At 42.9% G+C, this 12,517-nt stretch overlaps 1 protein-coding gene across 1 annotated transcript in view; it reads left to right on the plus strand.

The window, feature by feature from the left end:
- LOC121281041 (mothers against decapentaplegic homolog 5) overlaps positions 1-12,517 on the plus strand; it is a 61,740-nt gene that overhangs the window by 33,194 nt on the left and 16,029 nt on the right. The window contains exon 4 of the mRNA XM_041193634.1: positions 9,739-9,867. Within this exon, the coding sequence (XP_041049568.1) occupies positions 9,739-9,867 (129 nt within the window). The remainder of the gene's footprint in view (positions 1-9,738; positions 9,868-12,517) is intronic.

The following is a 12,517-nucleotide window of genomic DNA, read 5'->3' on the forward strand; positions in this document are numbered from 1 at the left end:
CCAGAAATGCTGGGGAACCAAGGGTCTAGTGAGAAGGAGGATTTGAAGGAAATTAGTATTGCTTTAAAAAAAAAAGTGCTGGAGAGATTAATGGGACTGAAAGCCGCTAACTCTCCAGGACCTGATAATCTACATCCCAAGGCTCTAAAGGAGGTGGCCATGGAAATAGTGGATGCGTTGGTTGTCATTTTCCAAAATTCTGTAGATTCTGGAACAGTCTCGGCAGATTGGAGGGTGGTAAATGTAACCCCACTATTTAAAAAGGGAGGGAGAAAGCAAGGAATCTCAGACTGGTTAGCCTAACATCAGCTGTCGGGAAGTGAGTCTACTATATAGGATGTAATAACAGGACCCTTTGAAAATGTCATGGAATTAGACAATGTCAACATAGATTTATGAAAGGGAAATCATGTTTGACAAACCTACTGGAGTCTTTTTGAGGAAGTAACTAGCAGAATAGATGAAGAACCAGTGGATGTGGAATATTTGGAGTTTCAGAAAATTTTTGATAAAGTCCCACATAAGAGGTTAGCATGTAAAATTAAAGCATGTGGGATTGGGGGTAATATATTGGCATGGGTTGAGAATTGGTTAGCAGACAGGAAGCAGAGTAGGAATAAATGGGCCTTTTTCAGAGTGTCATGCAGTAACTAGTGGTGTACTGCAGGGATTAGTACTTGGGCCCCAGCTATTCACGATATATATCAATGATTTGAATGAGGGAACCAAATGTAATATTTCCAAGTTTGCTGATGACATGAAACTTGGGAATGTGAGCAGTGAGGAGGGTGTTAAGAGGCTTCAAGACGATTTAGACGGGTTGAGTGAGTCGGCAAATACATGGTAGAAGCAGTATAATGTGGATCAGTGTGAAGTTATCCACTTTGGTAGGAAAAACAGAATGGCAGAACATTATTTAAATGGTGATAGATTGGAAAATGTTGATGTACAACGGGACCTGGGTGTCCTTGTACACCAAGCATGCAGGTGCAGCAAGCAGTTAAGAAGGTAAATGGTATGTTGGCCTTCATTGCGTGAGGTCTTGAGTACAGGAGCAAAGATGTCCTACTGCATATGCACAGAGCCTTGTTGAGACCACACCTGGAATATTGTGTGCAGTTTTGGTCTCCTTACCTAAGAAAGGATATACTTGCCATAGAGGGAGTGCAGTGAAGGTTCATCAAACTGATTCCTGGGATGGCAGGATTGTCATATGAGGAGAGATTGGGGTGACTAGGCCTATATTCACTGGAGTTTAGAAAAATGAGAGGGGATCTCATTAACTTATAAAATTCTGACAGGGCTGGACACTCTGGATGCAGGGATAATGTTTCCTCTGGCTGGGGGGACGTTCTAGAACAAAGGGCCACAGCCTCAGGATACAGGGTAGGCCATTTAGGACTGAGATAAGGAGAAACTTTTTCACTCAGAGGGTGCTGAACTTGTGGAATTCTCTGCCAAGTCACTGAATATATCTAAGAAGGAAATAGATTTTTGGAGTCTAAAGGTGACAAGGGGTATGGGGAGAGAGCGGGACTATGACTTTAAGGTAGAGGATCAGCCATGATCATATTGAATAGCAGAGCAGATGCAAAGGGCTAAATGACCTACTCCTTTTTTCTATGCTTCTATTGTGGAAATGCCTATTTCATTATGAAGCATTATTTGTTTCTTCATAGTAAAACTTATTTTGAAGCATACTGATTCTGCAATAAAATTAAAGTCACATGAAAATATCAGAAGAAACGTGCCAGGAATAATAGGTGAGAGTGATAGGTACTATCCCCGAACAATAGTTTGCATCAGTTTATTTTTAAATTGTGGGTTAAATTTGATTTTTAAGCAATTTCAAGGAAGCTCTTTTCATAAATGGAACTGTGATTAGGATTTTCATTGAGTTTCAAATGCTTGTGTTGAAGTTCAAAACTATTTTGAGGAAATCCTGTCATTCTTTGTTCAGTGTGCTCCTGACACCATTGGAATTAATAGCTTTGGTTCTAGGGAAAATGTATTTTTACATCTCTTGAAGTAATGTGGGACCTTTCTCTGTGTTTAAAGATGCTTTACAGATGCAAGTTTTAGCATGCATATAATTTGATATGATGTCTGAAATGTGCTGTGGTGAATGCTGCTGCCAACTTCTGTAAAGCCCCAGTATCTCTGCAACAGCATTTAATTTACTTTCTCTCAGCTAGAAGATTGTGTTCTGCATTCCCAACAGCATGTTTTTCAGTGTTGAATCAAATCATCCCTTTAACTTCAATTTTACCACAGTTTGCAAGTTATCTTAGTTGACCCCTTAGTTTTCACGGCCTGTGTGTTTAATTAGATTTTTTGTTAGCACACTTCTTGTTCTTTTCTCTTTCAAGTTTCCATGCTGGAGCTTGAAACATCAGTGTTATTTTTTACTAGAGACTTGTTTTTTAAGTAAAAGCTAATTGCTATCTTTCTTGTGGCACTGTATTTAAAAAGAAATGCTGTAAAGCTGGTTTTGTAAGCTCAGCAGCAGCCAGTGAATATTTGATGACTTTCATAACATGTTGTATTAAATGCTGGGGAGGCTTAGGGAGATTGTAAGTTGAGCCACTCTCTACAGTTTGTCCAGCTTTTGACTTGCGCTAGAAACCACGGTGTTTGGGGTGTGAGTTTCTATTCGATAGATGTTGATGATGGGAACTGGAGGATGGTAATGTCTTTGAATGTTTGGTAGATGGTAAAGCTTTCTCTTGCTGGAAGCCATCATTGCCTGACAATGCATGTCAACCCAAGCCTGGATGTTGTCCAGGTCTCGTGCAAATGGAGATGGAACTGCTTTTTCTAGGGTGTTATGAATTGAGCTGAATATTTAGCAATCATTAACAACCAGTCCTGTTTGGGTTTGTGATCGTGGAAAGGCGATTTGATGAAACAGCTGAACAGTTAGGCCAAGAATGCTGCCCTAAGGAACCCCTGCAATGATCTCCTGAGGCTGAGATTGCAAGCCAATCACAACTGTCTTCCTTTGTGCCAGGTATAACTCCAACCACAGCAAAGTTTTCCTCTGATATCCATAGTCACTATACTTACTAAGGTTCCTTGGTGCCCTGCCGTCAAATGCTGCCTTGATGTTCAGGGCAATGACTCTTACCTCACCTCTGGAATTCTTTGTCTGGACTAATTATTGATAAGTGCCTTTGATACTCTTTTTGAGTAAACCTGTTTCCATCTGTTTCAGATGAAGTTACATTGTTTCATAGTTTGCCATTGTGAGATTTGAACTCTTGATCATGGGGTTACAAACCCAGTACCATAACCACTTGGCTATTTAGGCCAAGCTTAAGTGCCTTTGATAGCGCAGTGGACATCTTCCATCACTTGGCTGATGATTAAGAGTAGGCTGATAGGATGGTAATTGGTCAAGTTGAACTTGTCCTATGTTTTGTGGAAAAGATGTATCTGGGTAATTTTTCACAGAATTGATTGGATGCCTGTGCCTTAGCTTTCAAGAACAGCTTAACTAGAAGCAATCTTCCAATTGAAATCTATTGCTTCTTGGTGGCATATTTAATGAATCAAATTGGCTGAACAGCTTGTAATGATGAGGACCTCAGGAGACAGCCGGAAATAATCATCCACTGAGCTCTTCTGGCAGAATATTTTTATTCTTCAGCCTCATTTGTTTTGTGCTCAATTGATACTTTTATGTGCATTTTCAATCTCATATCTTCCAGAACCAATTAAACCAGGCTTGAGGAGTTCTCAACATCGACTCTGGCCCCCATGAAGTCTCCCATACCATCAGGTCAAACATGGGCAAGGAAACCTCCTGCTGATTACCACCTCCACCCCTCAGCTGATGAATCAGTGCTCCTCCATGTTGAACACCACTTGGAGGAATTATTGAGGTTGGCAAGCGCACAGATTGTACTCTGGGTGGGGGACTTCAATGTCCACCACCAAGACTGGCTCAGCACCACCACTGACTGAGCTGGCATAGTCCTAAAGGACGTAGCTGCTAGACTGGGTCTACGGCAGGTGGTGAGGGAACCAATGAGAGGGAAAAACGTATTTGATCGCATTCTCACCAACCTGCCTGCCGCAGATGCATCTGTCCATGATAGCATCGGTAGCAGTGACCACTGCACAGTCCTTGTGGACATGAAGCACCATCTTCACCCTCCATTGTGTTGTGTGACACTACCACCGTGCTAAATGGGATAGATTTCGAACAGATCTAGCAACTCAAGACTGGGCATCCATGAGATGCTGTGGGACATCAGCAGCAGAATTGTACTTGATCACAATCTGTATCCTCATGGCCCAGCATATCCACCACTCTACCATTATCATCAAGCCAGGTGATCAACCCTGGTTCAATGAAAAGTGCAGGAGGGCATGCCAGGAGCAGCATCTCTAAAAATACCTAAAAATCAGGCGTCAACCTGGTGAAGCTACAACACAGGACTACTTGAGTGCCAAACAGTGTACACAGCGAGTGATAGACAGAGCTAAGCGATTTCGCAACCAGATCTAAGCTCTGAAGTCATGCCACATCCAGCTGTGAAAGGTAGTGGACAATTAAACAACTCACTGGAGAAGGAGGCTCCAGAAATATCCCATCCTCAATGATGGGGGAGTCCAGCACAGCAGTGCAAAAGATAAGGCTGAAGCATTTGCATCAATCTTCAGCCAGCAGTGCTGAGTGGATGGTCTTTCTCTGCCTCCTCTGGAGGTCTCCAGCCTCACGGGTGCCAGTCTTCAGTCAATTAGATTCACTCCATGTGATATTGAGAAGCGGCTGAAGGCACTGGATGCTGCAAAGGCTATTGGCCCTGACAACATTCCAGCAATAGTACTGAAGACTTGTGTTCTAGAAGTTGGTGCGTCCCTAGCAAAGTTCTTCCACTACAGCTGCAACACTGGCATTTACCTGGCTATGTGGAAAATTGCCTGCAATGCTGGCATCTATCTGGCTATGTTGAAAATTGCCCAGCTATGTCCTATACACACACAGTAGGACAAATCCAATCCGGCTGATTGCCGCCTCATCAGTCTACTCTCGGTCATCAGTAAAGTGATGGGAGGGGTCATCAACAGTGCTATCAGCGGCACTTACTTAGCAATAGACCACTCACTGATACATGGTTTGCGTTCCACCAGGGTCACTCAGCTTCTGACCTCATTCAGCCTTGGTTCAAACATGGACAAAAGAGCTGAACTCCGGAGGTGAGGTGAGAGTGACTGCCCTTGATATCAAGACAGCATTTGACTGATTGTGGCATCAAGGGGCCCTAGCAAAACTGGAGTCAATGGGAATCCAGGGGGAAAACTCTCTGCTGGTTGGAATCATACCTAGCACAAAGGAAGATGTTTGTGGATGTTGGAGGCCAATTATCTCATTTCCAGGACATTACCACAGTAGTTCCTCAGGGTAGTGTCCTAGGCCCAACCGTCTTCAGCCATTGAGCAGAAACTGAACTGGACTAGCCATATAAATACTGTGGCTAGGAGAGCAGATCAGAGCCTAGGAATCCTGCGATGAGTAACCCGTCACCCTGACTCCCCAAAGCCTGCCCACCATCTATAAGGTGCAGGGCAGGAGTGTGATGGAATGCTTTCCACTTGCTTGGGTGGGTGCAGCTCCAACAACAGTCAAGAAGCTTGACACCATTCAGGACAAAGCAGCCAGCTTGATTGACACCCCATCCACCAACATTCACTCTCTCCACCACTGACACACAGCAGCAGTAGTGTGTACCATCTACAAGATGCACTGCAGAAAATCACCAAGACTGCTTAGGCAGCGCCTTCCAAGCCCACGACTGCAGCCATCTAGAAGGACCAGGGCAGCAGATAGATGAGAACACCACCACCTGGAAGTTCCCCTCCAAGCCACTCACCATCCTGACTTGGAAATATATCACTGTTCCTTCACTGCTGGGCCCAAATCGTGGAACTCCGTCCCTAACAGCATTGTGGGTGTATCTACACCATATGAGCTGCAGCAGTTGAAGAAGGCAGCCCACCACCACCTTTTCGAGGGCATTTAGGGAGGGGTAATAAATGTTGGCCTAGCCAGCAACGCCCACACCCCGTAAATGAATTTAAAAAAAGGAAACAAAATAGAATTGCTGAACTCAATGTTGAGTCCTGAAGGCTGTTAATACCAATTAAAAAATGAGATGGTGTTCTGCAAGTTTACGTTGAGCTTCACAGGAACAGTGCAGTGCAGTATGCCAAGGTCAAAAATGTCACAGTGAGAGTAAGGTTGAGAATTAAAATGGCAGGCCACCTAAAGCTTGGGGTCATGCTTGTGGATTGAACGGAGGTCTGTGTTTGTCCTCCCCCAATGTAGAGAACACCACGTTGTCAGTCATAAATACAGTAGACTAGATTGAAAGAAGTGCACGTAAATCGCTGAGTCACCTGGAAGGATTGCTTGAGACCTTGGGTGATGAGAAAAGAGGAGGTTAAAGGGCAGGTGTTACTTTTCTTGCCTTTGCATGGAAAGGTGCCGTGGGAAGCAGGGGATTATTGGGGGTGACTAAGGAGTGAGCTAGGATGACCTTTAGCTTTGAACTGTAAATCACCAATCCAGTCCATGCAGAAGTGCACAATATTGGAAATTGAGAATGATTGCACAAACACCAATAGAGAAATAAATCTTTGAGAGTTTCACAGTCAATCCTGGAATCCTGAAATTGAAACACATTGAGAATTTGATTCCTTCACCATATCCTGGAGCTCTGTATCATACAGTGTAATCATAGTTCTTTGAATATTAGAGAATTCTTGTGTTGCCTGATGTAGAGTCAGAGAATTGACCTTGGAATTTTTCAATATCTAATTCCTACTGCTGGAACTGCTTTGGAACAGATCAGTTTCTTAGATATTGGCCCTGACTTCTGAGCTGTGGGGCTACCTCAAAGATGCACTGGAGACCCCCCCCCCCCCCCCCCCCCCAAACTCCCGGGCAAGTCCCTAGGTAAGGATTGCATGATGATTGCCTGGGAAGTCTAAAGCAGTTGGCAATTGCCCTGCACTGGGAACCATCCTAAAGCATGATATAAATTGCAAACTTTGGATGGTTCTGTCTTTCATTAATTGCTACCCAAAAAAGGAAAAATTAAAATCACTTCTAACTTCTGGATAACTATACGACTGACCCCCCAACCCCCTCGACCCCTCATGGAACTCCTTCACTGCAGGGGAATGAGACTTGCATGTTAAAATGTGGATGCAGAGTTTTGGATGACTCCCAAGTTTACAGAGGGCAGAATGTGGGAGACCAGACAGGAGTGCATTGAAATCGTCAAAACTAGAGGTAACAAAGGCATGAATGAGAGATTCAGAGGCAGACAAGCTGAGACAGGTACGAAGTCAGGCATTGTTACAGAGGTGGAAATATGCGGTCTTGTTAATAGTGATCACCTGGTTGGAAGCTCAGCTTGAGGTCAGATGTAACACCAAGGTTGTGAACAGTCTGGTTTAGTCTCCAAATGTTGCCAGAGAGGAATGGAGTGGGTAGCTAGGGAATGGAAACCAAAGACAATAGCTTCAGCCTTCTCAGTATTTAATTGGGGTAAATATCTGCCCATCCACTACTGGATGTCATAAAAGCCGTTTGATAATTTAGCAATAATGGAGGAGTCGAAAGAGGTAGCGGTGAGACAGAGTTGGGTGTCAACAGCAAACATATGAAACTTTGTGTTATGCTTTCAGCTGATCATACATATGAACATAGGCCTACCCCTGCTCCTAGTTTCTAACGGCCATTCAAGCCTACTCCACTATTCAATAAGATCATGGCTGATCTGATTGTAACCTTCCGCCTACCCCGGATAACCTTTCACCCCCTTGTTAATCAAGAATCTATCTAGTTCTGCCTTAAAAGGCAGTGGGAACTGGGTATTTAAATATTTTTAAGGAGGGAAGTTCCAACGACTCACGACCCTCAGAGAAAAAAATCTCATCTCTGTCTGAAATGAGTGATCCCTTATTTTTAAATCATGACCCCTAGTTCTAGATTCTCCCACAAGAGGAAGTATCCTCTCCGCATCACTCTTGTCAAGATCCCACAGGATCTTAAAGGTTTTGATCAAGTCCCCTCTGACTCTTCTAAGCTCCAGTGAAGCAAGACTGGACAATATCCAGGCCTGAGCTGACAAGTGGCAAGTAACATCTCCAACAAGAAAGAACCTAACCATCTGCCCTTGACATTCAATAGCATTACTATTGCTGAATCCCCAACTATCAACGTCCTGAGGGTTACCATTAACCAGAAACTGAACTGGACTAGCCATATAAATACTGTGGCTACAAGAGCAGGTCAGAGCCTAGGATTCCAGCGGCGAGTAACTCACCTCCTGACTCCCCAAAGCCTATCCACCATCTACAAGGCACAAGTCCAGGAATGTGATGGAATACTCTCTGCTTGGCTGGATGAATGCAGCTCCAACAACACTCGAGGCTTGACGTCATCCAGGTCAAAGCAGCCGCTTGATCATCACTCCATCCATAAACATTCATTCCCTCCACCACCGATGAACAGTGGCAGCAGTGTGTACCATCTGCAAGGTGCACTGCAGAAACTCGACAAGGCTCCTTAGACAGCATCTTCCAAACCCACGACCGTTTCCATTAGCAGATACATGGGAACACCGCCAACTGAAAGTTTCTCTCCAAGCCGCTCACCATCCTGACTTGGAAATATATTGCTGCTCCTTCATTGTCGCTGGGTCCAAATCCTGGAACTTCCTCCCTAACAGCACTGTGAGTGTACCTATGCCATGTGGACTGCAGTGGTTTAAGAAGGCAGCTCACCACCACCTTCTCAAGGACAATTAGGGATGGGCAATAAATGCTGGCCTAGCCAGCGATGCCCACATCCCGTAAGTGAATACAAAGATTACAAGCCTGAACTGTCCCAACCTTTCCTCATAAGACAACCTGCCCATTCCTGGTGTTAGCCTTGTAAATTTTCTCTGAACTGCTTCTCACACATTTACATCTTTCCTAAATAAGGAGAATAATACTGTACACAGTACTCCAGATGTGGTCTCACCAGTGCCCTATATAACTGAAGCATAACTGCCCTATTTTTCCTTTGTTCACCTGTTAAACATGAATGTGATTGCAGAGTGTTTTTTTATCTATCCTTTGGCTGAAGGGAATTGTTGCTTTATATTTATTTAACTAAATTAGAATTGCTGTCAGTCAGCTCAGTGCCTTATGAGGTACATTGTTCATGTTAGGGTCCAGAATAAACACTGATGTGCCAGGGAGAGACCAATACAGTACAATGGTAATACATGTGATTGCACAGTTGGAGCAACTTCTGAAGTCATGCCTGTTGCAATATGCTTTAATTCTCAGATGTTTGTTTAGAATCTTTGAACATGCAAGAGTATATGTTGATGTCAGTTTGCAAAGTATGCACGTTTTTAAAAAAACTTTAATTTTTGTTATAAACTGAGTGGATCTTCTGTGGCAATGGACATTTGTGATATTTAGCTGCCTCAATTTCAACTCCAATTCACAAAAAATGAATTACATAAACGAGCAGAATGAAATTGCATGCTTTTATTTTGGAGATTGCTTTGCATCCTTGATGGTGTCTGGGGTGTGACAGATGTGCATAAGACATGTGACTTAATATGCCAGTAAATTTTGAGCTGTTGCTGGTGCTGACTTGGCGGTCCTTAAGCTTATTTTGAGCCCTGGCATGCTGTTAAATCATAAATGCTCTCTTCCATACAGCTGATACGCCTCCACCTGCTTACATGCCACCAGAAGAGCAGATGAATCAGGACAGTACACAACCTATGGATACTGGGAATGTCATGATGACTTCCAGCATACCCAATCTGCCCATTATCTCCACCAGAGGTAAGATCCCAGAGCTAATAAATAATCAGCCTCAATTAGTGCTACTGAACTATTGGTCTATTTCTGATGTCATCATTCAGAGAGTTAAATGCAGGCTTGATCCTTTTGGCAAATAAGATTGGTGAGTTACAGGCGCAGATTGCCATATGGAAATATATTATGGCAATACAGAGACCTTGCTCAAAGAAGGGCGGGACTGCGTGTTAAATATCCCTGGATACCAGGTGTTTAGGAAAGATAGGAAAGAACGAGAAAGGGGAGGGGTGGCAGTATTGATTAAGGAGACCATTGCAGTGATGGAGAAAGAGAATATCCCACAGGGATCAAAGAATCTATTTGGCTAGAGCTTAGGAACAAAAGAGGTGTGATTACATTCTTTGCAGTCTATAGGCCACCAACTAATGGAAAGGATGGAGAGAAGCAAATTTGTAAAGAAATTACAAAGAGGTGTAAAAATTATAGAGTACTTATAATGGGCCATTTCAATTATCCAAATACAGACCAGGATAGTAGTAGTGTAAAGGGCAGGGAGGGACAAGAGTTCCTAGAATGTGTTTGGGAAAATTTTTTTTAACTGTTTCCAGTCCAGTGAAGAAGGAGGCATTGCTAGACCTGGTTCTTGGAAATGAAGTGGGCCGAGTAGATCAAGTGTCAATAGGCGAACGTTTAGGGGACAGTGATCATTGTATCATATGTTTAGGCTGACTGGAAAAGGGCAAACAACAGTTCAGAGCAAGGAAAATTAACTGCGGACAACCCAATTTCAGTGGTGTAAGAACAGATCTGGGCAGAATAAGTTGGAGTCTAAGATTGGCAGGAAAAACAGTATCTAATCAATGGCTTGCCTTCAAAGAGGAAATGATTCAGGCACAGTCAAAGTATATTTCCTCAAGGAAAAAGTAGTGCAAACAAATCCAGAACTTCTTTCGCTGGATGACAAAAGAGATAGAAATTAAGATAAAGAAGACAGTGTGCTTATTACAGGTGTCGGGTAGAAAATACAATTGAAAACCAAGCTGAATATAAAAGGTTTAGAGGAGAGGTGAAGAAGCAAATAAGAGAAGCAAAGAGGGAGTATGAAAAGAGACTGGCAGTCAACATAAAAGGGAATCCCACAATTGGCATATAAATAGTAAAAAGGTGGTAAGAGGAGGAGTAGGGCCCATTAGGGACCAAAAAAGGGATTTGCACATAGGTGCAGGGGGCATCGCTGAAGTACTAAATAAATACTATGCATCCATTTTTACGAAGGAAGATGATGCTACCCAGGCCATGGTAAAAGAAGAGGTAATTCAGACACTAGATGGGTTTAAAATTGAAAAGTAAGTGGTATTGGATAAGTTATTTGATAAGGCATCAGGACCATATACTGAGGGAAGTGAGAATGGAAATTGCAGAAGTACTGGCCATAATATTTTAGTCTAAGGAAGACTCAGGGGTGGGACTGGAGAATTGCAAATGTTACACCCTTGTTCTAAAAAGGTTGTAAAGATGAGCCCAGCAGCTGCAGGCCATCAGTTTAATTTCAGTGGTGGGAAACTTCTAAGAACAATAATTCAGGACAAACTGATAGTCACATGGACAAATGCAAGTTAATTAAGGAAAGCCAGCATGGATTTTTTTAAAGGAAAAACATGTTTAACTAGCTTGCTGGGGTTTTTTTGAAGAGCTAACAGAGAGGGATGATGAGGGCAATGCTGCTGATGCGTATACGGACTTGCAAGAGTCGTTTGATACAGTGCTGCATAATAGACGTGAGCCAAGTTAAAGTTCATGGTATAAAAGGGGTGCAGCAACATGGATACGGAATTGGCTGAGCGACAGGAAACAGTAGTGGTTAATGGATGTTTTTCAGGCTAGAGGAAAGTTTGTAGTGGAGTTCCCCAGGGGTCAGTGCTGGGAACCTTGCTTTACCTGATGTATGTTAATGACCTGTGTACAGAGCACAATCTCAAAGTTTGTGGAAAATACAAAACTTGGAAGCATTGTTAGGAGGATAGTGTAGAAATTCAAAGGCATATGGACAAGTTGGTGGAATGGATGGACATGTGACAGATAAAATTCTATGCATCCACTGGTCTTGAAGTGGCTGCAGAGATGGTGAATGCATTTGTTGTAATCTTCCAAAATTCCCTAGATTCTGGAAAGGCCCCAGCGGATTGAAAAACCGCAAATGTAACATCTTTTATTGAAGAAAGGAAGGAGACAGAAAGCAGGAAACTACAGGCCAGTTAGCCTAACATCTGTCATGGGGAAATGCTTGAATTCATTAATGAGGAGGTAATAGCAAGACATTGAGAAAATCACAATAAAATTAGGCAAAACCAATATGATATGATGGAAGGGAAATTGTGTTTGGTTAATTTATTGGAGCTATTTGAAGAAAAATAATAAGCAGGATGGATGACCAGTAGATGTGGTTCATTTGGATTTCCAAAAGGCATTTGATAAGGTGCCACGTAAAAGGTTACTACACAGGATAAGAGCTCATCGTGTTGGGGGGGTAACATATTAGCATGTATGGAGGATTAGTTAGCTAACGGGAAGCAGGGAGTTGGGATAAATGGACTGTTTCTGGGTTGGCAAGTTGTAACTAGTGGAGTGCCACAGGGATTAGTGTTGGGGCCTCAACTATTTACAATCTATATTA

This window comes from Carcharodon carcharias, chromosome 8 (genome assembly GCF_017639515.1).
Source record: "Carcharodon carcharias isolate sCarCar2 chromosome 8, sCarCar2.pri, whole genome shotgun sequence".
In the NCBI taxonomy this organism is placed as follows: Eukaryota; Metazoa; Chordata; class Chondrichthyes; order Lamniformes; family Lamnidae; genus Carcharodon; species Carcharodon carcharias.